Below are 27,992 nucleotides of genomic sequence, written 5' to 3' on the forward strand. Positions count from 1 at the left end.
GATCTTGTGCCTCTTGCATCCATTTCCTATGACAACGTTTTAGATCGTCAGTCCAACGTGTTGGTGGACACCTCTGCTTCGGTAGGCATTATCTCTTGGTCTCCATTCCAGTATCCGCTTTGTCCATCTATTATCTGTCATTCGAGCCACGTGACCTGCCCAGTTCCATTTCAGTGTTGCTACTCTCTCTACTGCATCAGCCACTCCTGTTCTTTGTCGTAGCTGGCGATTTGGGATCTTGTCTCGTAGTGAAACGCCCAACATAGCACGCTCCATCGCCATTTGACACACAGGGATCTTTCGAACTGTTCTCATTGTAATGGTTAACGTTTCCGCACCGTAAGTTAACACTGGCAAAACACACTGATTAAACGTTTTTCTTTTAAGGCATATTGGTATATCAGACGATTTGAAAATATGGTTCAGCTTGCCGAAGGCTGCACAAGTCAGTCTTATACGACGGAGAAGCTCAACGATTTGGTTATCTTTTCCTATGCGAATCTCATGACCTAGGTATTTATAGGCCATTACCTGGTCTATGGATCTTGTTCCTACGCATATATCTTCGCTGACTACAAGATTTGTCATCATCCGGGTTTTAGATATATTTATTTTCAATCCCCCTTCTAGCGAGGAAAGGTAGAGCTGATTTAAAAGTTCTTTGGCCTCATCTATCCTATCAGCTATTAGTACAATATCATTTGCAAACCTTAGATGGCTAAGCTTTTCTCCGTTTATGTTTATGCCCTTATCGGTCAGTTTTGCCCTTTTACATATATATTCCAGAAGCGTAGTGAACAGTTTCGGCGATATGGTGTCCCCTGGCGTACTCCACGTTGTATCGGGAATTTATGGGTTTGATGATCACCCACTCTAACACTAGCTGTTGCGTTTTGGTATATGTGTTCAATTATATTTATATACCGATAGTCAATTCGGCATTCTGTCAAGGCTTTTAACATTTTTTGTTGATTTACGCTATCGAATGCCTTTTCATAGTCGACAAATATTAAAGCTAGTGGTTTATTATATTCAGTGCATTTTTCTATAAGATTTTTTACTACCAGTAGGTGATCGTTTGTTCCATAGCCTTTTCTAAAACCCGTCTGTTCTATGGGCTGATAAAATTCCAATTTATTTTCTAGTCGTTTGGTAATTATTTTTGTAAATAATTTATAAATATGTGAAAGTAGACTTATGGGCCTGTAATTCCTGAGGTCGGTAGCATCCCCTTTTTTATGAAGTATGATAATTTCTGCGTTATACCACTGGGTTGGTTTATTACTTCCTGCAAACATTTAGTGAATAGTTTCGAAAGGACCTGCCATAATCTTTTTCCAGCCACTTTCAAGGCATCTGCCACTATTTCATCGCCTCCGGGGGACTTTTGCTAATGATCCACTCCGGTTACATTGCTGTTCTTTGTATAGTTGTCTATAAAAACTCTCTATCGTGTTCATAATTTGAACTCTATCCTCAATGATTTGCCCCTGTTCATCTCCTTATTTGTGGACGTTTTTTCATTCACTGGACATGCTCTGTCTGAGTACTTTCAAGCTTTTGTTTTCTTCTATTACTCTAGTTATTTCCATCGTATTGTATCGTCTCAGATCTTTTCTAACTTTCTTTTTAATTTTCTCATTCAAAATTCTTAGTTCATTTTGGTTATGATCCTGATTTTCCCTAAGTTTTCTTCTTTCCTCTAGAAGATGTTTTGTGTTGTGGCTTAATTTTTTGTTATTGTTTTCAGGACGAGGACAGTATTTCTTTTCAGATTCTTTCAATATTTGAGTAATATTATTGTTCATTTCATTGATGCTGATATTCTCTAAGTCGTGTGTATCCAAACTAGTCTTAATATTTTCTTCGTAAAGTGTTATATCTTCTGGGAAACCTTCCACTAATCTTTTTGAGGATCATTTTTGTTCTTTCAACTTCAGTGTTAAAGTGGCTCCATGTTGAAAATTTATTTAATACTGTTACATCCTGAACAATAAGAATGAGTTCATCACAAAGAGATTTTCCTGATGTAAGAAGTCAAGAAGCCTGTGGCCCCTCTCATTTCTCCCACCAAATCCAAAGTTTCCCATAGCAGATTCTGCATCATCTTGTTTGAATCCCAATTTGGCGTTAAAATCTCCAATTATCAATGTGTAATGTGTTTTTGAAGTTTGTATAGCTGCTCTGATATCTTCATAAAATTGATCAACTTCCTCATCCGGGCGACTCGTAGTTGGTGCGTAAGCCTGTATAATTTTAAGTTTGTATCTTGGGTTTAATTTAAAAATAAGATGAATAACTCTGGTACATATACTTTTTATTGTGATTATGTTTGGTACCCATTTTTTATGGATTAAAAAACCCATTCCTCCAACAGATGAATCTTCGTTTCCTCTGAAATGGAACATATTTCCAGACTTAAGTATTATTTATTTTGATCTTCTTTTCGACGCCTAACTTCACTTATACCGATTATATCCCATTTTATGTGTTGTAGTTCATTCTCCAGTTCTATCATTGATGCTTCTGTTGATAAAGTTTCTACATTGTAGGCACATATATGCATTTGTCGTTTGTTTTGGTGGCCTGATCTCTTCCGGTGATTCTTAGCACCCTCTGCTCCAACACTGTTCTGACCGCTACCTTGGTCAGGGAAATTGGAACCGCCGGGGACTGAGGGCCGTACATTTGATGTATCCATCATGAGGGGAAATTTGGCCTTGAAACGCCGCGCTGGCCAAGCGTGTTGGCGAGTTTTAGAGTTGTAGTAGAAGGAAATATAGTGACCCGTCTGCCTTCGGAAACCTAATCGCCATTCGGGGTCGGAAGAAACAAGAGTTAGCCAAGAGAAGCTGATCTTCTTCTTAAAGTTCCATCTCCTATCGGAGGTTGGATTTCGTAACGGCTATGGTCACTATGTTAGCTGCTGCTCTGAAAAGTTGTAGTGAACTACAGTTAAACCATTCTCTAAGGTTTTTCAGCCAGGAGATGCATCTTCTTCCTATGCTTCTTCTTCCTTGGATCCTTCCTTGCATAATAATTCTCAGCAGCTCATATTTTTTTCCTCTGGTTATGTGACCCAAATATTCTAGTTTTCTTCTTTTTATGCTGTTCATAATTTCTAACTCCTTATTTAGACGTCGTAGTACCTCAGCATTGGTATTCCTTTGAACCCACTGAATTTTTAATATTCTTCTGTAACACCACATTTCGAACGCTTCTATTTTCCTTATGTGTTGTTTCTTCAATGTCCAAGCTTCCATTCCGTATAGTAAGATAGAAAATATGTAACATCTTAGAGCCCTCAATCTGAGATGCAACTGAAGGTCTCTGTTGGTAAGCATTGTCTTCATTTTCACAAATGCTTGCCTTGCAGTTTCAATTCGGACTTTGATTTCTCTGCTTTGGTCATTTTTGTCATCAACCCATCATTCATCATTCCCAGATATTTATATGTCTCTACTTTTTCTATTTGGGTTTGCTCTATCATTAATCTTTCATTTCCATGTTGCGTTTTTGAGACAATCATGAATTTAGTTTTTCTCTTATTTATTTTTAGTCCGTATCTAATGCAATAATCGTTAATTCTATTTACCAATTCTTGTAGCGATTCCAGGGTGTCTGCCAATATAACGGTGTCATCAGCGAATCTTATGTTATTTACTATTCTTCCGTTTACAGAGATTCCATCACCCAGATCCGCTATCGCTTTCTGGAATATGGCTTCACTGTAATGGCTTCACGTTAAACAGTAATGGTGACAGAACACAGCCCTGTCTTACTCCTCTCTTTATATCTATATTTTCGGACTTTTGTTCTTCTATCTTTATATTGGCCTTTTGATTCCAATACAGATTGATAATGATTCGTAAGTCTCGTCTGTCTATATCTTTGTTTCTCAGTATTTCTATTAGTTTTTCATGTCGGACCCTGTCGAATGCCTTCTCGAAGTCGATGAAACAGGAATAAATATCTAGGTTCATATCTAAGCATCTTTGAGAGAGGACATTAAAAGCAAACAATGCCTCTCTCGTTCCCAGTCCCTTGCGAAACCCAAACTGAGTATCATCCATATCATCTTCTAGTTTTCTATATAATCTTCCATGAATCACCTTTAGAAATATTTTGAGGGTATAGCTTATTAGTGATATTGTCCTATAGTCTGAACAATCTTTGGCATATACTGTTTTTGGTATTGCTACAAAGGTGGACACCAACCATTCCTGTGGGATTTTTCCTGTTTTATATACTTCATTAAATAGGTCCAGAAGTACAAGTAGAGTTTCATCGTCTAAACATTTTAGTAGTTCCGCAGGTATTTCGTCTGGACCTACAGTTTTTCCGTTTTTTGCGTTTCGTATTGCTTGTTCGATTTCCTCTATTATGATCTCTGGCCCCGTTTCGCTGTCGATTTCTTCCGGTTCTTGCCGATTATCCTCAAACAGATCTGTTATGTATGTCTTCCATTTTTTTAATTTCTCTTTAATTTCTATAATGATTTTTCCATTTGCATCTTTCAGAGGGGCATCTTTCTTTTTTCTCAGTGTATTTGTCATTTCCTTTATTTTCTTATGCATGTTAAAGCTATCGTACTGTTTAGCATATGCCTCTATTTCACTGCATTGATTAGCAAGCCAGGTGGATTTGGCCTCTTTTATTTTCTTTCCTATCAATCTCTGTAGTTCCTTGTATTTTGCTTTACTCTTGCCTTTATGTTTCCTTCTTTCCTCCATTAGATCTAAGATTTCTGAAGTCATCCATCTCTGTTTTTTTCTTATTTTTGTCTGCAGTAGCTTTTCTCCTGCCTTTATTAAAGTTTCCTGTACCATGTTCCATTTGTCATTAACATCTGTTGTTTTTATCACGTCTTGTTTGATTTTCTTTAAGTTATCATTTATTTCTTGTTTTAAGCTCTGACGTATAGGTTCTTCTTTTATCTTTGAGACATCAAACCGTGGTATATTTGTTTGTTTTTGGATCTTCTTCAATTTTATCTGCATTACGCCTACTAATGGATTATGGTCTGAATTTATGTCAGCTCCGGGGTATGTTCTCAGAGACTTTATAGCGTTTTTATATCTAGATTTTATTAAAATGTAATCTATCTGGTTTCGAACAATGTTGTCTTCTGAATCCGCAGGTGATTTCCAAGTATAAAGTCTTCTTTTAGGTAATTTGAGAAGCTGATAGGAAAGATTAAAGACATTTCACTCAAGACAAGTTGATAACATACTATTGGTCTGATAATAGTCTTGAAGACCCTGATTTTTGATCTCCAGTGTGGGTTTTTGGAGCGGAACACGTGGGTGAGTTGAAAGTAAGCTTTGTTTCCTTTTACTATTCTTCTTTGAATTTTTGGTACTTTTGTTCCATCCGTGTTTAATGCAACTCCTAGATATCCGGTTTCTTCTGCCCCTGTTTATAATTGTGCATAACCGAAATTACATTTCTGCAGCCTCTTCTATTATGCGAGACATAATGCTAATGTCATCGGCATAGGCTTCAATCTGTATTGATTTATTTGTTAGGAGATTACCTTTTCCTATATTTAGCTGTCTTATCGCATATTCAAGAATCAGGTTGAATAGTGTCGTGCCAGCCGGTCTCCTTGTTTTAATCCTTCGATTATTAAAAAGTTCTCAGGGAGCTCATTTTGTAGTCTGATAGTTGCTGTTAACGAGTCCATTGTTGCTTTTACTAGTTGAATGTATTTTTGGGGATGTTAAAGATATGCTATATTTGATATAATTATTGTCCATAAATTGTCCATCAATTAAATCGTAGGCCTGTTTGAGAGGCTAGAGGACGCTCACCAACTAGATGGACTGACGACCTGAAGCGTGTTAGTATAACTGGATGCAATCCGCACAAGACAGAGACAGATGGAAAGAGCTGAGGAAGACCTATGTCCAGCAGTGGACACATACAGGTTGATGATAATGGTGATGATGAGGCCTGTTTGAAATTCCCACGAATTGTTTAGAATTTGTTTCAGTGTGAATAGCTAATCAGTTGTAGATCTTTCTTGTCGGAAACCGGTTTGATATTCACCGACAATATTTTCAGTTGCTAGCAGTATAGCTAGCACCTCAGAAAACTGAAGTGTTAGTTCTTAAAGGGAGCCGTGACAAATCCTCTATTCGCTTTATAGTGGAAGAGGTGAAGGTTGCACCGGTTAAATCGGTAAAATATCTCGGAGTATGGCTTTTGAAAGGAGTGAGGTTTGGAGTACACATCCAACAGACGATGGAGAAGGCCAACCGTCGTCTGGAGGCGTTGGTATAATTGATGCCAAACATTGGATGCCGAGGTAGCACCAAAAGAAGGGTGTTTATTTGAGTTTTCTAGTCGGTGGTAGCCTATATTGCCCCCGTATGGTGTAGTGCACTAAAAACTGTGAAATACGCTGAGCTAATGGAGACTTTGCAATGGCGAATTCTTTTTAAGATATCTAGCTCCTACAGATTGACCTAAAATGAAGCTCTGTATGCGATTAGAGCGATGACACCGATCTTCTTGTTATGAAAAGAGATAGGGAGCGTATATGCGAGGAGGATAGATGAAAATATAGATAAGGAAGATAGAGAAAGAACGATAGAGTGGTAGAGAAATTGGGCGAATGATAGCGGAAAGGCAAGGTGGACGAAGTAGCTTATTCCCGATCTGAGGCCGTGGTGGGATGTAAACCCACCACGAGTGGGTTTACATCCCACCATGGTAACCGAGTAACATCACCATGGGTGATGTTCAGGAAACTAGACTACTTTCTGATCGGGCATAGTAGTTTTGACACATTAATAAAAAGGATAGGCAGATCTGTCTTGGCAGGCTGTATTGTTTGTGGGGTACCGAAAGCTTTCGCCCACATTTTTAACTACCAGAGATGGAACAATGAGAATTCGAGAGGCGGTTGAGTTTCAGACTGGATGGCTAAAAACCTCCCTGATGAACTAATACAATATGGCATAGCAAAATTATATGAAAGCATAACCCAAATTTTTCAAAGTTACATTAACCGAGCGGAAATCCCAGAAATCCCGAATGGAAATCATCATTGATATCTATTAAACACAAGAAAGGCAGAAGAAACGATAGTGACACCTATAGAGACATTGCTGTGAGAAATTCAGTCAGTAAATTATACGTAAACGTGATAAACGGTAGAGTAGAAAATGAAGACAAAAGTATAGAAGCCGAAGAACAAGGGGAATTCAGAGCTGAAAGATCAACTATTACCCATTTATTCTGCCTTACACAGATTGTGTAAGGCACTTATCAAAGGCATACGATAGTATCCCACAAAATAAACTATGAAAAGCATTGGAAAAGTCAAATATAAACATGAGATTAATACGAGCAACTAAACAAATGTATGCTAATTCTAAGACAAGGGTAAAAATGGGAAACAGTTTATCCAATGGATTGCAAATCAGCAAGGGTCTTAAACAAGGCTGTGGTCCCTCGCCGACATTATTTAAGCTTTAGCCCGAACTAATCTTTAACTTTAACAATTAAATTGCGTGGAAACGCAAATGAAAATGGGATGGTCTTAGCTGCAAGTCCTTGGGTATGATATTTTTGTCCCAAAGTAATCGTAGATATTGTACTGAAGTCTCTGTAAGTGTTAATTTCTTGTAAAATGTGTCTAATTCCACCACTATCTAAACCACAATCAATTGTGGTTTTGTCATATGTAAATTAATATACAGGGTGGTCCTTAAGTAATTGTACAAAAAGAATCAGTAGATTTTACACTTTAAAATATTACGATTTAAGCCAAATTGCTTTAATAAAATGTTGATATTAAGAAAGATACAGGGTGTTAAAGTGCAAGATTAAAATTTAATTTTTCGCTATAACTTTCATGTTTGTAAACATTTATGTATAAAAATTTAAAATTGGGTACTTTTAAATATGAGAAATTATAATTTGATGCACACTTTGATGTAACTGATAGAGGGCGCCACTTATGCCACATATGGTGTAAAAATTTGCACTTAACTTTTTTGCTCTTTAAGTTACCTGTATTTGGGATAAAAAATATTAAAGATATATTATTTTAACAAAAAAAGGTATACTTGTTAATAACTTTAAAACTCAACAGTTTTCGAGATAATCGCATTTTAAAAATCAGCTGCATAATTCTGATCTAAGGCAATTACTCCAGGCAACGAAGAAAAAATAGTCAAAAACATACACTGTCTTACTAATAAAACACTCGTATTCTAAGGTTATTCCGTATTTATATCTAGAATAGTTATCCTAAGTATAAGGTAAATATAATAATAAAATATTTTGCTACAAATAAACTCGGTAGGTATATGTTAGTTATAAGTATTCCCACTTTATTCTGAAATAATAGTTTGGCAATGTCGCAATATTTTGCACAAATACATAGAACCACGACATATTGAGTGAAATATGATTTTGATTTTTCTTTGAAACTGACAACTGACACCAAATATATCTTTTTCTTTATTAAATAAATTTTGTTATCTTATATGTTGAGTATGAGTATTTTAAAATTGCAAAAAATTTGTAAAAAGTTGCAAAAAATTGCAGAAATTGCCAGTGTCTTTTGAAAATGGATTTATTCTTTCTTTGAAATTTTTTCTTTTTCGTATATTTTCCATCATGTTAATTAAATTATCAACTTCCTCGACAGCCGCAACACCTCTTAAACACATTTTTTTATTATATACATAGCTACTCACAAAACAATACAAAAAATAATATATTCTTGTCACTGATGACTTTGACATTTATAAAATAGGTTATACCACGGTTATACTAGACTTAAACAAGAGTGAGGGTCGGTATAATCTTGGAATAAATTCTTATACCAAGTATAACTTATATCTAAGTTATTCCATGTTTATTGTTAGTGATTTTGCCTATACCTGATTTATTCTGAGAATAAATTTTATACTTGGTTTATTAGTTATGCTGTAATACTTCTGAATTTTGGTATAAAATACCTTTAACTTAAGTTAATCGTTAACAAAATATTAAATAAAATAAATATATCAGCAGGATAATTAATAATAGGATTTGACAAAATAACAGAATAATAGGATTTTACATCAAACATTTTAGGTTTAATATTAAATTAAAGTCATAATTAAAACATTTTGTTTACAAACCAAATTAAGAAATAGTTAAATATTACTTTTTGTCAAAGTAAGTGTTCAATATGTCCACCATTTTCTTTAATTCATTTGTCAATATATTCCATCAAAGATCGTTTCATATTAAATAGCATCATTGGTTCTAAAGAAACTGCTGCAGTATTTATTTCTTCCCATAGTTGGTTGCGAATGTTTATGGGATTTTTATAGACACGTTGTTTTAATGCGTCTCATACACCAAAATCAAGCGGATTAAATTCGGGGCTACGTGGTGGCTATATTGTATAATGGATGAATATATTCTTTTGGATACATATCCAAATCTTATGGTATATTATGGAACTACATCTTATTTGTCGTAGAAGTTAAATAATGTATTAAACTTTGATTTATCTCGTTAATTGGTTACTTATATACACACGGAATAACCTATCGATAACATTACTTATGTATATGATTACGTTACAGCTTACGAGTAACTATAATTACATCTCGAACAAATGGATTATTATGATTTACTAACGAACTAATATTATGCTGAACTAAATTGCCTGTGTGTTTACTATAATTATAACAATGTCGGTTATTAGGACCACGATGATGTTTTTGTAAAAATACTGAGCCTTTCAGGTTAGATTTGTAGCAAAAGTATTATAAAACAGGACACATATGTGTCATTCAATACCTGTGCTCTAGTTTCTATTTGTCCTAATAAAAATGGGTAAACAATTTACGTAATGAACAATAAGTATTCTTTTCGGATTTTTTATAAATTAAATAATTATATCAATATCTCACCAGATTGCCAAGGAATATGGCTACCACAACCAATCCAACGTTCAGAAAAGTTGTATCTAACTGCCTTCTCTCTAGAATGTGGTGGTGTACCACCTTGCATAAATCACATATTCTGGGTTTTTAGCATTTTACAATAGAGAAAAAGTAATACAACGTCATTATAGAAACTTAAGAAGCGATAGCAAAGGGAACTTGTAAACATGATGACGGCCAACGTCTGAATACGGACACGGCACCTAAAGAAGAAGATGAAATATCTTTTCTCCAATAAGATATTTAGCACCCATAACAAAGCATTTTGTGATGTTACATTATCATCTTTGAGTTGTTTTAATAAGAATAAACTATGAATTTTGCTTATCTACAGGTATTCAGTGCTTTATCATACAAATATCAAACTAAGAATTATTGTGCAGCTGACTTATAAAATGCATTTATCTCGAAAACGGTTGAATTTTCAGGTTACTAACAAGTATACCTTTTCTTTCTAAAAATAAAGTATCTTTAATATTTGTTAACACAAATAGAGCTAACTTAAAGAGCAAAAAAGTTAAGCGCAAATGTATGCCACACATTTGGCATATGTGGCGCCCTCTATTAGTTACATTAAAGTAAGTATAAAATTATAATGTATCCTACTCAAAAGCACCCAACTGTTAATTTTTGTCCAAAACTATTTACAAACGTAAAAGTTATAGCGAAAAATAACATTTTAAATTTCCACTTTAACACCCTGTATCTTTCCTAATATTAACATTTTATTAAGGCAAGTTGGCTTAAATCGTAATATTTTAAAGTGCAGAATCTACGGTTTCTGTTTGTACAATTACTTAAGGGCCACCCTGTATAGATGAAAAGTGCAATAAGAAAAAAAATTCAAATTTTTGTTTTGTGAAATCTTGTCGCATTCCACCCAGAAAAAGCATTTCTCCACTATCACTACTTTCTCCAAGATTATGCTCTTTTACCTAATACTGTTTGTTTCTTTTTCCCATGTTAGCATTGACGTATCTTAAAGTAAATATTGTTTTATTTGTCTTAAGTTTCTCTTATTCTTCTTCCTTCTTGTATGTAGGCTTTAAAGCCTGTTTTTCTTCAATATTAGCCTTCTAAATTGTTTAAATTATCACATCATCTTTTTCTTGGTCTGCCAATATTTCTTCGTCCATTTGGTGACTTATCTCGTGCTATTCGTACTATTCTATCCTCTGCCATTCTAATAATGTGTTCGTTCCACTCCTGTTTCCGTTTTATCAGCCATCCATTTATGTCTTATATATTGCATGCTGTGCTTATGTTTTCGCTTCTCTCCCTATCCAACAGACTTTTTCCTGATATTCGTCGAAGTATTTTCATCTCTGTTGTTTCTAGTAGTCGTCTCGTTTTAGATGTGTCAGGTCTTGTCTCCGCTGTGTATGTTAATGTAGGTCTAATTGCTACTTTATAGATTCTTGTTTTTGTGTCTTATCTTAGGTGTTTGTTCTTCTAGATTGTGTCATTCAGAGACACCGCCGCTTTACTTGCTTTTAAGCTTTATTGTCGTACCTCTTCTTCAACATCTCGTTCTATAGGTGTCTCGGGATTCTGGAGTATTTGATGTTTTGTACTTCGTGTAAGCCTCTCGTTTCTCTTTACATTTCTCTTTTATTTCTTTTCTGAACCGTGATGTATTGTTGTTATTTCTTTTGTTTAGTATGCCTTTGCGTTTTTCTAGAGCTGCTGTTGCTGCTTCTTCAATGTTGTTTTTAATTTTCTCACAGCTCGCGATATCTTCGATATCGTCCATTTGTTTCAACTGTATCTTCTGTGCTATCCTCCTTTGGTACATTTCGCTTGTAGAGTCGTTCCACAATGATTCTACATTGAATTTTTCCTTGGTGATTATCTGTAGAAAATATTTTGGTGTTATTTTTATTCTTATTTGTGCTAGTACTAGTTTTTGGTTACTCCCTGCATCTGCTGAGTTTAAAGTTCGGATACCTAGAATCTGCTTTTTGTGTATTTTTCTATTAGTGTATGAAGTTCAAATTACTATATTATTTAGCTGTCCTTCAAACACGTCAATTTATTATTAGTACTTGTTTTCAGTAATGGATGCTTGCACTTACAAGAAATGTTAGTTAGCAAGAAATAGTTTAAATACCACCAATCATATCTCTCCAATATACTGTGGCAACTGATTTTGATTTGTTAAAATATTTTATGCAAAGTTCCATGACTATAACCACCCTTCCGATACTCAATACTAATTCTACTTGAAGATTAATAGTCTGATTGTCACTTCCAGATCTATTGTTTTGCTTGAAGGGTGTTTTAGGGACGCTCTAAATTTCAGCTTTATGTGTTGTATATAATGAAGAGCATGACAATAAAATTCATATAAATTTACGGTTATGCGATGTTTGCAAGATTAATAGGAGTGTGTAGTTGGTCTTAGGGATTAGATCACATTTAATTATGTACTACATTGTTCCATTCGTCAGTTTTTATGAGAGCACGTAGGTATGTATTTTAGTAGTTGGACTGAAGTTTAATACAAGTTTACACAGTATGAGAGAACATGAAATCTTTTAATATGTATGGGACACAATTTATTTTGTAAAAAAAATGTTTCGAAATTTCTACATATACCATTTTTCAAAGTAAAAACGTTGCACGTCACAATTTTTATCAAGTCGTCACATATTTAAAATTTCCAGAACGTCAACCTTATAGTTCAAAATTTCCTAACACAGCTAATAATACGAAATCCATACGGAACTGCTCGATCTTTCATAGGCGTCAACATGGTATAATAATGAGAAAAATGTAATCATCATTATATTAGGAATTTTAGAATTATGTTGATTAATTATTAATAATATAAATTTTATGAAATAACTCTTTAAGTCTAATATTCCTCAAAATAATAATTTTAATTAAATAGATTAGACAATTATACGCAACTGATACGGGAATACTTCAAATTTCAATGACAGTTCAGAGTGTGGCAAAATTGTTTAAAGTGTTGCCGGTTTTTTAGAGTAAGAATTTTGTTTATGTTTTGATTTCTTACACAATTTGATCTTAATATATTATACAGGGTGTCCCATAATTAATTGGACATTAGCTAATGGGTGATAGCTGACATCAAAATAAAGCGTTTGAGCTCAAATTGCTTAGGCAAAATGTTGCTAGTTTTCGTTCTACAGGGTGATTCATTAATATTTTTTTATATTATTTTTAGGGATATATTGAAAACTATTCAACCGATTTAAGTAAAATTTGGTATCTTGCTATTATTTAGTATGCTTAATATGAAAATGATATTAGTTTTACCGATGACACTAGGTGGCGCCACCTACTATAACATTGGTTCATTAATGGGGCCATAATTTTTTTTCCCGCCCTGTATAAACATTCTAGGAAAAAAACATGAAATAACATTTAATTCTACACAAAAAAGGTATTCTTGTTTCAAATCAAAAAAGTACACCGTTTTCGAAATAAACGTATTTTTTAGAGACGTGCATAAAATAAAAAAATTTTACAAAAACTGTTAATTCAAACATTATTCAAAAGGTCTTAAATAAAAGTGAATATTAAATGTATTAGTAGTAGATAATTTTTGCAAACAAAATGCATATGATTGAAACAATTATTTTTATTAAACCTTTGACCTTCGAAATTTTAAAAAAATCAGAAATTAAATTAAACAATGAAGTGAATATAAAACAATTAACAAAGTGAATAATTCAAAACGAAACAAAAAAAAATTACAATGTGTTCAAAATGTGCACCATTAGATAAACTACATAATCTAAATCTTTTGTGTAAGTTTTGTCTTATTTTAAATAATGAGTTTCTTTGGGCCCTAATTACGTTAACTCCCTCTACAATATTTTGCAATAACTCTTGACGGTTATTTATTTTTTTTATAAACAAGTGACTTTAGGTAGCCCCACAAGTGAAAGTCTAGGGGATTTAGTTCGGGACTGCGTACTGGCCATGGGTATACACTACCTTTACCAATCCACCTTTGAGGATAAATTTCATCTAGATAATTTCTAACTTCTAGGCTATAATGTAGTAGTGCACCATCACGCATGTACCAAGAGTTCCGTCTCAAATTTAGAGGTATGTCTTCTAAAAGAGTTGGTAAATCTTTTCTCAAAAAATTTAGATACGTTACTCCGTCAAGCCTAGTTGGTAATTCGAATGGCCCTACAATACAATCCCCAAATATGCCACACCAGATATTTATGGAAAACCCGTGTTGAAAATGATGTTCTTGAAATGCATGAGGATTTTCTGTCGCGTAGGTATGGCTATTGCGCCAGTTAAATACACCCCTTCTAGTAAATGTGGATTCATCGGTCAATAAAATTTTATTATAAAACATTGGATCGTCTAAATGCCGCCCCATCATAAACTGACTAAATCGGAGCCTTGCTGGAAAATCCTGTGGTAAAAGATTCTGTACTGGAGTAAAACGATACGGATACAGATTTTCTGTCCGTATTATTCTTGACACCGTAGATTTTCTTATACCAGTGGCCGCAAAAACAAGCCTTGTACTGGTTTCTGGATCTTCTGCAACACGCACAACAATTTCATCCTCCATATCCGCATCAATTACTCTCGGTCTTCCAGCATTCCTGTTTTTGGGATGAAATGACCCTGTTTCGCCTAATCTGTCGAACAATGATCTAATAGTTTTATGGTTTGGTTGCCTTCTATTGGGATAAAGTTCGAAATAGAGTTCAGCTGCTTTACGAGAACAAAAATTTTCCTGGGCATACAAACAGATCATATCGCGCATTTCTACATTAGAAAACTCACTATGACGTGGCATTTTTCCTTTATCTTAAGTGGTTTATAAAAAACTTAATAGCACTTTGACAAATAATGACTCGCACTGCACTTTGACAACTAATAATAAATAAATTCGTAGTTACGTCTTGACGTTGTCATTAAGTTTTAAGCATACTTGTTTTGCAAAAAATTAAATAGAGACATGCATCATTAACAAAATACGTTTATTTCGAAAACGGTGTACTTTTTTTATGAGAAAGAAGACTAGGTACCTTTTTTGTGTAGAATTGAATGTTAGTTCATGTTTTTGAAGTTATACTTCTTTAGGTGCAATTGGGAAAAATGTTGAGAGTGAATTTTTATAAAAATGTGTCTATAAAAATTAGCTAATGTCCAATTAGTTATGGGACACCCTGTATATTAATAAATTGTATTTACAAATACATATTAAATTTATATTAATAGCTATAATAACTAATTATTGTTGTGTATTGTGATTTTGCTATGCCAAAACAACTAAATAGTCTGTAGAAAGCTGATAAGCTTTCATATAAGATAGATTATATTGAACAAGAAATAACGGCGGTAAGTTTTTACTATTAATGCTCTAAAAGAGGTAAGTTTAAATTTTAGAATATATAATTTTATATTAAAATGTTTTCGTATGTATTTTAGTGTGTTGCAGTAGTCTTTAAACTAAGTGTATTTACTGTTAATATAACAGTTTGACAAATAGTTGACGTTTTAAAAATTCCTCACTTACTGACTATTCTGATGTTTTGGCAACGCTGTGGGGTTCTGACGTCGCAAATCTTGAATGACGTGCAATCATTTTTATATGAAAAATTCTATATTTTTAATGTCTGATCTCGTGTTAGATGCACAAGATTGTATCAAGAGTTAATACTGTATATCGGCAACAGTCCTAACTAACCTTAAGTGCCTGGTTAAAGTATTTCACCGATCTATTCAATACATTTTTCCTTGTTGTCGCCATTATAGGCCTAAGACTCTTAGGACCTGGGAATCTTTTTGGTTGGTCAAAAAAGATTGCGGTGTGGGACTTTGCGTGGACTATCAACATTTAAACGCCGCGACTACGAGTGGCTCGTATCCGTTACTGCATATAGACAATTTATTACACGGTGCGAAGCAAACTTTTTATATATTTACCATAAACTATCAAATTAATGTTGCGAAAGCTGACCCTGATAAAACTGCGTTTGTGTCACCGTTCGGGAGTTACCAGTACTTACGGACGCCTTTTAGAGCAAAAAGAGCCTCACTGAATTTTCAAAGTCTCATGGGCCGTTTTCGCCGTGATTTCAGTAACTGAGATTGGAAAAAGTGCGTGTTTGATAGCGAAAAAGTGAAATATAAACATGCTGATCGACGTTTGAAGGACCCCGTCCATTCAAAGAAGGAGATTTAGTATGGGTCAAAACAACCGCTTTTAGTAACAGGTCGAAATGAAAGGCAGCTAAATTTTACCCGAAGAGAGATGGAGTCTATAGGATAAAGCGAGTGGTATCGCTTGTGAGTTATGAACTTTGTGGAGTTACCTTACTTTCCTTGGTGTGTTCTACGTATCCGCGCTTACACAAGCAAGCCTCATTGACGTTAAAGCTCCAACGCCTGTAGTGCCAAAACGAAAAAGGAGGACGCCCCATGAACAAAACCACTCTGGAGGGCGAGAAAACCACTCAGAAACCTTCTGGCCCCTCCTCTAACGAGTTCGAGGCCAGGGGGAGACTGTAACAAACCAACCCCTGACGCTGCGCCTCTGAAGGGCGAGCCGTAATGTTATGATTTTCAAACCCCAATATATGGCATCTCGAGAGTCCTGTTAGATGGACCAGTGACCTGAGTGTGTATGATTTGACCGTTTTGTATATATTTTATGAAAGATGAAAGATGGAAAGAGAAGCTTAAACAAACCAATGCAGAGGAAATAACAAAAATAGAAAATTTAAGAGATTACTCCATAAAATCATTATATCAAAAAAGGCTAGAACAGAAAATACAAATGCAGAATATCGAAAATGAAAGCAATGTATAGACTAGCTGGAGAAAACTTAAGAAACATATTCTGGATGCTGCCCGAAAAGCCCTTGGAACGAAAATAAACAAAAAGTGGTCAACGAAAACACCATGGTTTACACTAAAGGTTAAACAAAAATGTGACCAAATAATAGAAAGCTTTCCTAAAATATAAGTCAGAAAAAACGAATGAATCATATGAAGAATATAAAAGAATAAGAACTGAAACTCATCAATTGGTAAGAGAAACAAAAACAAACTACAGGGAAAGATTCATAAAAGGACTAGAGATGGATTTCTATGGACAACAGAAACAAGTATGGCGCTTTATAAGACAACAAAGAAGCAAAATGAAAGAACTAGTTGAAATAGAACACATACAAGAGGATACATGGGTGGCCTTCCTGACAGAAATGTTTAAAAAACAAAACAAAGAACCTTTACCAGAAACGCCAAATATAATAACTGAGGAAAAGACCGAAATCTCCCAAAACGATGTGAAAGAAGGAATAAACAAATTAAAAAACAGAAAGTCACCAGGAGAAGATCAAATACCAAATGAACTCTTAAAATATGGAGGTGATCACCTTGTACAACAACTGCAACTTCTTATTAATAAAATAATCACCACGAACAGAATATCAGATGAATGGAGGAGAGCGATCATGGTGATGTTCTTTAAAAAAGGAGATAAAAAAGACCCCAATAATTATCGAGCAATAAATCTATTAATAAGATAACATAGCTATGGTAAGATGTAAAGGAAAACTATCACAACCTATCAAATATGAAACTGGCATTAGACAAGGAGATTCGCTGAGCCCATTAATATTTAATCTGATAATGGATGAAATCATAAAGAAAGTTAAAAAAAGAAGAGGATATAGAATGAGAGAAAAGGAAATAAGGATAATATGCTACGACGACGACGCCATAATAACAGCCGAAAATGAAGATGACCTACAAAGATAAATTAAAGAATTCGAAGATACGGCGCTCGTATACAACATGGAGATCTCAACAGAGAAAACTAAAACGATAGTGATATCAGCGGAACCGAGACGATCTAAACTAGTCTTAAATAACAAAATAATAGAACAAGTAATGGAAATTGAATACTTGGGACTAAAACTGTCAAGCTACGGAAAAGTGGAAGAACAAGTACAAAAACAAGTGAACATGGCAAACAGAGCAGCAGGATGTCTCAACAACACAATCTGGAGAAACAAATATCTCACAACGGAAACGAAAACCAGGATATATAAATCAACAATAAGACCGATAATGACGTACACAGCGGAAACAAGAGCAGATACGGCGAAAACACAAAGACTACTGGAAACAACAGCAATGAAAGTCTTACGAAAAATAACAAACCAAACTCTAAGAGACAGAGTAAGAAGTGAGGAAATACAAGCGAGATATGGTATAGAGGAAATAAACGCGTGGACCAAAAGAAGAAAAGTGAAATGGAATCAACACATCGAAGGAATGAAAGAAAATAGAATAGTACGAATAGCAAGAGACAAATCGCCAAATGGAAGAAGATCATTGGGACGACCGAGGAAAAGATGGTCAGACAACGTCAATTGAGGCTAAAAACCGAAGTAAAACAGGCAATAAGCCTGTTAGTAGGAAGAAGAAGAAGAAGTATATATTTTAGTTTTACAGATGTGAATAGAACACAAAAAGACAGTATTAGCATCATATTTAGTTAACGTTTAGCTTTTACAAAAAGAAATACGATTATACAGCTCTATCAAAACATCGTAATTTTCATTTTAAAATAGACCCTAAATATCCTGAGATTAATTATTATTAGTGTAACAACGTATTATATGTTCAGCTACTCCACGTATTAATATTAATACCCAATATTTCTAAAAGTCTTAACTAAATTTTTTTCGATCTAATTTCGAAAACTAATATTTTAATATTTATTAGTATTTAGTATTAGCAAGTATCTGTTTAATTTTTTATTTGAAAATCAATTTAAGTTGGTTAGGGCCCTGGATGTAAACCTACTGTCAATTTAATGTTTCCACTTCCTTTTTTTTTATTTTTTTATTTATTATTACCTATGTATGCATAAGTGTACATAAGTGTGTATATGTACGCATATGTACCATTATTTGTTGTTCTGTTTTTTAGACTGCATCCTTATCATGTAGTTCTCGGCCAAGCTTTACATGAGAGAGATTTTGATGCAAGGCTGGATTACTGCATTTGGTAATTAGGTCTGCTAGAAGAACAACCGCATATCATGTCAAAGATTTTGTGGACAGACGAGGCTACGTTTAATAGTGCAGGTGGTGTTAATCTGTATAATATGCATTATTGGGCAAAAGAAAATCCGCACTTGATACATGAGGTGCAGGTTCAAGGTAGATGGAGTCTTAATGTTTGGTGTGGTATAGTTGACGGAAAGATCGTAAGTCCATATTTCTTTGATAGAACTTAAAATGGCGAAACATATTTGGATTTTCTGGAAAATCAGTTGCCTGTTTTATTGAAAGATATTTCCTTACAAACAAGAAGAGATATGATATTACAACATGACGGGTGTCCTGCGCACTTTTCCAGACAAGTTCGAGATTATTTGTATGCAAGTTATCCAAATATATGGATCGGAAGCGAAAGTATATTTTAATGGCCAGCTAGATCTCCAGACTGAACATATCTGGTCATTTATCTGTGGGGAAGATTGAAGGACTTAGTGTACCAAACTCGACCAACCACGCGACACGACATGAAACAGTACATTATAAACACAATAAATATATCAACAGCTGAGATTGAAGCAGCTGTTATGTCTACGCGCTTAAGATTACATCTTTGTGTGGACAACGATGGAAAACAATTTGTACATTTAATTGGACATTAAGTTTTAATGATCGAGATATTTGTATGATCTTTCACATATTTAATTTTAAGTTATAATAAAGGGTGAGTCAATACTATACTTACTTATGTTTATGCGTTTTTATTCATATCTCGAGTTTGACAAAAGCTATCAACATGCGGTTTGCGCCATTTTGTTACGAATTTAATTCAATTGCATTATAATTTACAATAAATAGGTGTCTCCATTAAACAATTTGAAGAAAAACAAATTTTAATTTCTTCTATTCAAAAGTACCCTCTACCCATGACAATTAAAACTAAATGGAATTGTTTTATAGTAGATGTAAATTAAATTATCCACACTCTTTCTAATGACACTAATTTAGTTAAAATCGGTGGATCCAAATCAAAGTTATAGATATCCACAAATACTTTCCCACTCTCCTCCACCCTTTATTTGAAAAAATACAAAAAAGTACTTGAACAACCTTGTGTGGAATTTAGGCCTCTTTCTAGTTTACTTATTTTACACTTGGTATAATTGGGCATATTTCACAAAAAACTTGTTTTCAAATTTTTCTTCACAGGTTACGCCCCCTAGCGGTTAACCCAGAAACTTGAAAGTTATTTCCAGCGATTTCTCTTGGCCACTTTTACCAAGGAATTTTTCTCCTAAAGTTGTAAAATGAATAGTTTTTGATATATAGCCGAGAGTTCGGCTTATTGGACCACCCGGTACATAATATCCTTTTATTTAATATTGTATTAAACATTATTTATTCTATATATTCTATCTGTCTGAGAAGTATAGGCTGAATGGATAAAACAATCCAATGTCATTAAAACAATTGAATAATTTAAGTTTGTCTACAATTTTTTAAAAATGCAAAATTCGTAAAAATTATATTATTAAATGCAAGTAAAGTTATGGTGAAATCTTTAGTCAATAGTGGTTAAAAAAAATATGAAGGTGTTGGTTAATTCAGCATTTTATAGTTAATAAGCAAAATACTACAATAATTCCACCTCTAAACTTTCTTGAATAAAATTCAAAAAATGAACAAAATTTTTCTTATTTTCTTTCTCTAAATTAAATTTTTACAACCGTAAAAATGGCACAAGTCACGCATTGTTTAATGTTTTGTTTCAGTTCCAAATCTCCAAAGAAAAGCTGGCAAGCCTTTGTGCAGAGTGCGAACGTTACATCGGGACGCAGGGTGGCGGGATGGACCAAGCTATTGCATTTTTGGCAACTGAAGGTATTTTAAAAATGTTTTATTACTCTCACATAAAAAGTTCTTTCTGGAAAATAAAAATTATTGCCTTTGCAAGTTAAAAAGCAGATTTAAATTCGAAAAGTAAATCTGTTATGTTTTTTTCCTTTACATTTACTTTTTTACTTGTATTAAAGTTTTTTACATCGTCAGTAAAACATATTAAGTTTTTTCATTATAAAGATAACATACATCATCATCATTATCATTCATCATCATCATCACGTAGCGCTAAAACCCTGTAGCTTTTTCCTAAGTATTTTAGGCCATTTTCTAAGTATTTTTCGTTCAAAGCGTCTGAGCTTTTCTTCGTTTGCTTTGGCCATGGTCCACGTTTCGCATCCGTATGTTATTACAGGTCTGACGATGGATTTATAGATTTTGATCTTTGAACTTCTTGTAAAAATTTTTGATTTTATGAGTTTATCCAGTGCGAATAGACAGCGGTTTGCAGATTGGATTCTCTCTTTTATTTCTTCAGTAACATCGTTGTCAACTGTGATTACGGCCCCCAGATACTTAAAACGTTGTACTTCTTCGATGTGTTGACCGTCACATTTTGCCCTATTCTGTCTCTTCGTGTCGTTCTATTTATACACATATATTTCGTCTTCTCTTCATTAATCTTCAGCCCTACTTCACTTTTTGCTCCTTCCATCTTGTTGAAGATGTCTTTCGTGGATAGGATGGAGTCTCCAACGAGATCTATGTCATCTGCATATGCGAGTAATAGCTTGGGACCTTGAACCGATAGCAATTCTGTATTTATTTCGGCCGACCTCATGGCTTTCTCTAATACAAGGTAAAAAAGTAGGGGAGATAACGCATTACCTTGTTTGAGTCCACTGTTGATTTCAAAGCTGCCAGACAGTTTATTATTTACACGTACTTTAGATATTCCACCCTCCATACAGACTTTGGTCATCCGAATAAGTTTCTTTAGTATTGAGAACTCCGCCATGGCATTCCATACTTGGCTTCTTTCTACGCTATCATATGCCTGTCGAAAGTCTATGAAAAGATTGTGTATGGGTCTGTTATACTCCCATCCCTTTTCTAGAAGTAGTCTCAGCATGAATAGTTGATCTATTGTTGATCTTTTTGACCTAAAACCGGCTTGATATTCACCTAGGACATTTTCAGCATAAGGGATTAATCTAGTAAGAATGATGTTTGAGAGTGTTTTATATGCCGTGTTTAGGAGTGAAATTCCTCTATAATTCTCGCATTTTGTTTTATCCCCTTTTTTGTGGATTGGCACTTTTATGTTTTCCTTACATCGTGCTGGTATCCTTTCTTCTAACCATATGTGCGTTATTAGCTGGTGGATTTGGCGATGTACTGCGTCTCCCCCATATTTCAGAAGTTCTACTGGTATCTCGTCCGTACCCGGCGCTTTGTGATTTTTTAGCTTATTTAAGGCCTTTTGGGTTTCTTCAAAGGAGGGATTTTTGGACGGGCATGTCCGCTGTGATATAGATCTCTTTTTTGTGCCGTTCTTCTTGTATGATGTTTAGAAGGTCCCTAAAATACTCTTTCTATTTTTCAGTTACTTCTTTACCGTCGATTATCATACGGCCTTGATTGTCTCTTAGTGTATGGATGGAAATGGTTCTATGTGCTCTTTTCTCAGAGAGAATTGCTTTATAGAATTCTCTGGTTTGGGCCGGTCTCTCTCCATAGCTTCATATTTTTGTTGTTCATAGTTTCTTTTCTTTGTGCGTATTATTTTTCTTGTTTCTTTTCGGCAGTCGTTATATTCCTTTTTACTTTGGTTTGTTTGCAGTTGTATCCAAGTCTTCCTTACTGTTTGTCTTTTTTTCAGCTGTTTCCGACATTACTCGTCATACCATGTTTTTGCCCTCTTCTGCCTACTCCTTCCAAAGATCTTGTCCACCGTCTTGGTTATTATTTCGGCAGTCGTTTGTCATAGTTTGTTCTATATCATTGTATTCTCTTTCAGAGTTTAAGGTTTGTTCAAGTTGTTCTCTGTAGTTTTGTTGTTTCTCTGTATTGTGCATTTTGTACATGTTCCATTGTGGGTTTATTGTTGTTTTATTGTATTTGTGGCTAGATATTCTGAATTTGACTTTTGCTCTGACTAAGTAATGTTCTGTGCCATCTCCGTCTATTCCTCTCAGGCTTCTTACTTCTATAATATTGTTCCCATGACGAGCATCTACAATGATGTGGTCAATTTGGTTGCGCGTAATATGGTCGTTGAAGACCCAGGTTTGCTTATGGATGTCTTTATGCGGAAACATGGTTGACTTTATTAGCATATTATTAGCTGCTGCAGTTTCTGTCTCATCATTATCATTGTGGCTTTACAACTCTGCGTGGGTCCTAGCCTCCTCAAAAATTTCTCTCCAGTCGTTTTTATCCATCGCCTTTCTCCGCCAAGCACGTATTCCCATATTTCTCATGTCTTCATCGATGCTGTCAAGGAACCTTGTTTTGGAACTTCCTTTTCTTCTCTGACCAGTGGGTCTATCAAGGAACGTTTTTCCAGCTGGGTCATTTGGTTCCATCCGCATTACATGTCCTTTCCACCTCAGACGTCCTATCTTAATATGTTTTACGTTTTAGAAACATACAATCTACATAAATCACGCACGCATAGCTATAAATAGAGTAACGTACACCAGGATTCAATTTATTTACATTAAATAGATGTATATAAACATAAATCTTTTAAATAATCTACTAAAGTGCCATACGAGCTTAATTCGTTCCGTGATCTTGCTCGTATATCAAATTGCTCGTATTACAAAGCAATTTTCCCCATTGAATTTAATTAAACTGCCATTAGTCCATTCCTAGTTATTTTTGTTAAGTGTTTTAAATATGAAAACACAACAACTACGATGCACGACCAATTGCAACTTTTTCAGTTGCAATTCAGTTCAGTTTCAGGGTTATTTTTATCCACAAACTATACAACTTTCTCCCCCATTTTTCTCTCATGTTTTAACCTTGTTTAGGCTTTTGCCTCTTCAAGGAGGGCTGCTCATTTTTTTTAAAGGGCTAGGGGGATGTGATAAACGATAGAATTGATTTTGTGTATTGGTGTTTGGTGGGGGGTTCAAGCTGTAGGTACGAGCCGAGGTTCAGAAGGTGGTAATGTGTTTAGGAGCGCACTAGAGGAATTTTTGGTTAGCCAGACAAGCCAAGGAGAGGTACTTCGAGTATTACCAAGCCAGGAACGGCTCTTGATTGGCGTTTTCGGCTTTGCAGTTGTTAATTGCGATATTTTAGGGAGACTTCTTCTAGGATGTCAAAATACTCATCAGGAAGCTCGTTTCCAGTGTTGTGTAGAAGCTTTGCTGGAAGGAATAGAACTTTTCTTTGGGGAATCCTAGTGAGTATTTTCCTCGGCGATGGCAAGGTGTTTTGAGTATTTGTTTGGCTCGGATGTTTGAGCCAGCTATAGTGCAGACGTCATATATCTTTTTGAGGGTTTGGAGTATGTCCTTAATCGGTATTATGTTTGCTATTTGGTGTATTAGTGCTGACGGGTAGTCTCTGCGCTTCCTCGTGCAAAATATAAGGATTTTTCTTTTGGTGGCCGCAATGGTAGTAATTTCACGGGCATTTAGCGATGCATAGACGCATGCCTTGTATTCGATTATTGGTCTTATGTAAATCTTATAGGTGTGCAATAGTGTTTTATTTACCAGACAACGCTACCAGAAGTTTGGCCCTTTTTCTTGGCCTGTCTAGGATGTTATGTATGTCGGTCTTCCAGTTGAGAGTACTTCCTACTAAAATGAACTTCCAAATAAGACACTGACTTTCTGAAATCAAGGTTTTCTTCTAGGACGGTTATCTGGCCCCGAGAATTACGGCTGTGGGGAGATTTGAATAAGATTAGTTGAGTTTTGGAGGTGTTAATAGTAACTCTCCATCTATTGCACCCCCTAACAATTCTATTTAAATAATTTTGAGCTCTATCGAATACAGACAGTTGTCCTAGCGTTTCTCTGTATGGGCCCGAAATAAGAAACGTAGTGTCGTCAGCAAATAGCAATAGGGACTCCGATCTATCTTGAGGGCGGGGAATGTCATTGTTGTAGACTGTGAACAATATTAGAGCTAGAATTGAGCGCTTGTGGAGTAAATGGTGTGGATAACGTCAACTTTTATCCGGATAGTTCAAGTAGAGAGATAGGAATTTATTAATTTAACGAAACTTGTGGGCAGTATAGCAAGGAAAAGTTTTTCAATCACAGTTGTGTGCCAGACCTGATCGAAGGCTTTCTAGACGTCTGGAAAGGTGCCTACGATGTATCTCGTTTCATTTATTGATTGTGATATGAAGGTTTCTGCTTCAATCAATGCATTTGGAGCGGAACGTTCCGCCCTGATTCCGAATTGATAATTTGGAATGGTGAAGTGAACGTCTAGGAATTCTACGAGTCTCTCCTTAAGGATCCTCTCGTAAACTTTACCTAGGGTGCTTATTAGCGAAATAGGTCTATACGATTCTGGGTTGGTTGAGGGTTTCTCTGGTTTGGGAATCATGACTGTGCTGGGTACCTTCCATGAGGTTGAAAAGTAGCTCAGCGTGAGACATGCATTGATTATATTAGTGAGTAGCGGTAATATATTTTCTGGAAGATCTTTGTATTTTTACCTAAGGTACACATCTGCCTGACGGTGTCCTCTGTCACAGGAGCTACCATTGGATGGGGATGGGGTCCCATGTGAGCCTGAGGGTGGCTAAACTTTTGGAACTTTTGTTAAAGTTGGGGTTATTTGGAAAAATTAGTGTGACCTGAAATGTATTTTTAAAGATATAGTAATAAAAGGTACTATTTTGACCCTCGCTTGCCGTTTTTATCTCCCACATTTCCAAGATCGTCTTTAGAGCTAACCTTCTCCATTTCTGGTATCTCTTCAATATCAATTTTGCTCTTTGGTTGTCACCTCCATAGACTGTTCCTCGACGAGTTCGTTCATCTACTTCCAGACCCATGTATTTTCCCAGAGGAACAATCTCCTCTACAACTGATACTTCTGGTACCTTAAAAGGCTCTTTCAGCTACAGACTCAGGCCACAGCTTCTTCAATGCAGAGGTTAGGATCCTTGTTGTAAAACATAACTAGGCCCGATCAATAATTCTTAGGCATATTACGATGTTAAAGTGGTATTTCCAGAACTCTCAAAGGGTGAGCTTTGTGTTAAACATGTGCTTGATATACAACTTCTTCTTCTTTAAGTTCCATCTTCTATCGAAGATTGGAAATCATCATGGCTATGCGGACTCTGTTGATTGCCGCTCTAAAAAGTTCTGCACTACTGATTCAAACCATTCCCTTAAGTTCTTAAGCCAGGATTTTCTTCGTCTTCCCACATTTCGCTTTCCTCCGATTTTGTCTTGCATAAGTTGTAATAATGCGTATTTTTGCCCTGTCATCACATGTCCTAAGTACTTAAGTTTTCGTCTTTTGATAGTTAATATTATTTCCGCCTCATTTCCATATATACAACTAATATACAAAATTAGAAATCACCTGCTGATCTATGCATTAGATATTATAAGCCTCTGGGCTGGAGCAATCAGTCTTATTATTTCGACTTGACATCCTTTAAATATGTTGTTTTTTTTACGAGAAATGTATTAAAATAGGAGTAACTGACATAATAAAAACAGACAAAATTGAAATTTTTTATTACTTATTTATTTAAAAAATTACTGTTATATTATTCATTAATTTGATTCTAAATTTCGACCAATCGCAAAAATAGTTTTTTTAATGTGTTTGGTGAGTCGCACGTCTCCCTACGATATCCCATACATGTTGTATCGCTGCACAATTCTTGTAATGTGTGGCCTGGCATTATCATGCATAAGTATAAAATTATCCTTAATAAACGGTGTAAGTGACAAGACATGCTTTTCTAATATGTTTATAATGTAATCAGGTCTTCTGTATACTCTATTTTCTCCTTTTGTAAATAATATTCATCCCCAATCTTCATTATTCCAAACAAATGTTCACAAGCAAAATGCAATGTTTGCCTTCTATGCTCTCTGATCAATACTGCGTCAGTAGGTCTTCTTCTTATCGTATTGTGGCGTATTCTAAAATTTGTAACCGTACAAAAATTCGTCTTGTAGAGGTTTACTGGTAACAAAACTTTGCTTCGGTGCTGGAATTCGCAAGAGTTGGTCTTGATCAGGAGTTATAACCCTTTTGCAGCCTTAAAAGGATTTTATTGTTAAAATACGTTACTCTTGAAACGGTTAACTAACTGACATTAAACAAGTTGAACTTGACTGTATCCTTCTTTGCGAAGAGTAACGATTCAAATGTAATCAGATTCTGACAAATTTCTATTTTCTTGTTGCTGGTGGTTCATTTTAAGGCAAAACACTAAATAAACTTTGAAGATTTACTAAAATAAATTCAAATTAAAATAAATTAACACTAATGTGAAGAACTGCTATCATGTTTTTAATTTACTTGCACAAAAATGATAACTAATAGCCTTTTTGCAGTTCTACTGATTAATATTTACAATATACCGGTATATATCGGTATATAGTAAGGAGTTATGGGTTCAAATTATACTTTTAAAATTATAATTTTGGTGAGCAGTGTATTATATTGCAGTGTTTACACTCACCTATATAATTTAGATAAATATATTTTTTTTAATTTTTACCCTGCATAACTAAAAATTATGTACTCATTGCGTTCTTTTTTAACTGTTTTTATACATTTCACACAGATAAAATATAAATCATCTAAGAGAAACGAAAACCTCTACAATAAAACATTTTCTGACTTAAAGTTCACGACACAGCATGAATTTCTTTACCTACCTTATATCCCTTTTATTTTTCTACTTCGTTAATAAATTGCCCAAGAGCTGTGAGACAGATAAAAATTAGACCCTTAGTTTAATTTCCCTATACTATACTTTTTCATTTACTATATCAGTGGGTTCTTAATAGAATTTTTTCACCATTTTTTTGTTATTTATGACAATTCGTATATCACTCGAGTTTGTACTCATACGGATATCCCTAAAACGCCGACATAAATGAACATTATATATATATATATATATATATATATATATATATATATATATATATATATA

The 27,992-nt window shown here is 34.7% G+C and overlaps 1 protein-coding gene across 1 annotated transcript in view; it reads left to right on the forward strand.

The window, feature by feature from the left end:
• Positions 1-27,992, forward strand: part of Galk (N-acetylgalactosamine kinase) — a 207,879-nt gene that overhangs the window by 48,525 nt on the left and 131,362 nt on the right. Inside the window, exon 4 of the mRNA XM_072544039.1 lies at positions 20,755-20,863. Within this exon, the coding sequence (XP_072400140.1) occupies positions 20,755-20,863 (109 nt within the window). The remainder of the gene's footprint in view (positions 1-20,754; positions 20,864-27,992) is intronic.

The sequence above is a fragment of the Diabrotica undecimpunctata genome, chromosome 9 (assembly GCF_040954645.1).
Source record: "Diabrotica undecimpunctata isolate CICGRU chromosome 9, icDiaUnde3, whole genome shotgun sequence".
NCBI lineage: Eukaryota > Metazoa > Arthropoda > Insecta > Coleoptera > Chrysomelidae > Diabrotica > Diabrotica undecimpunctata.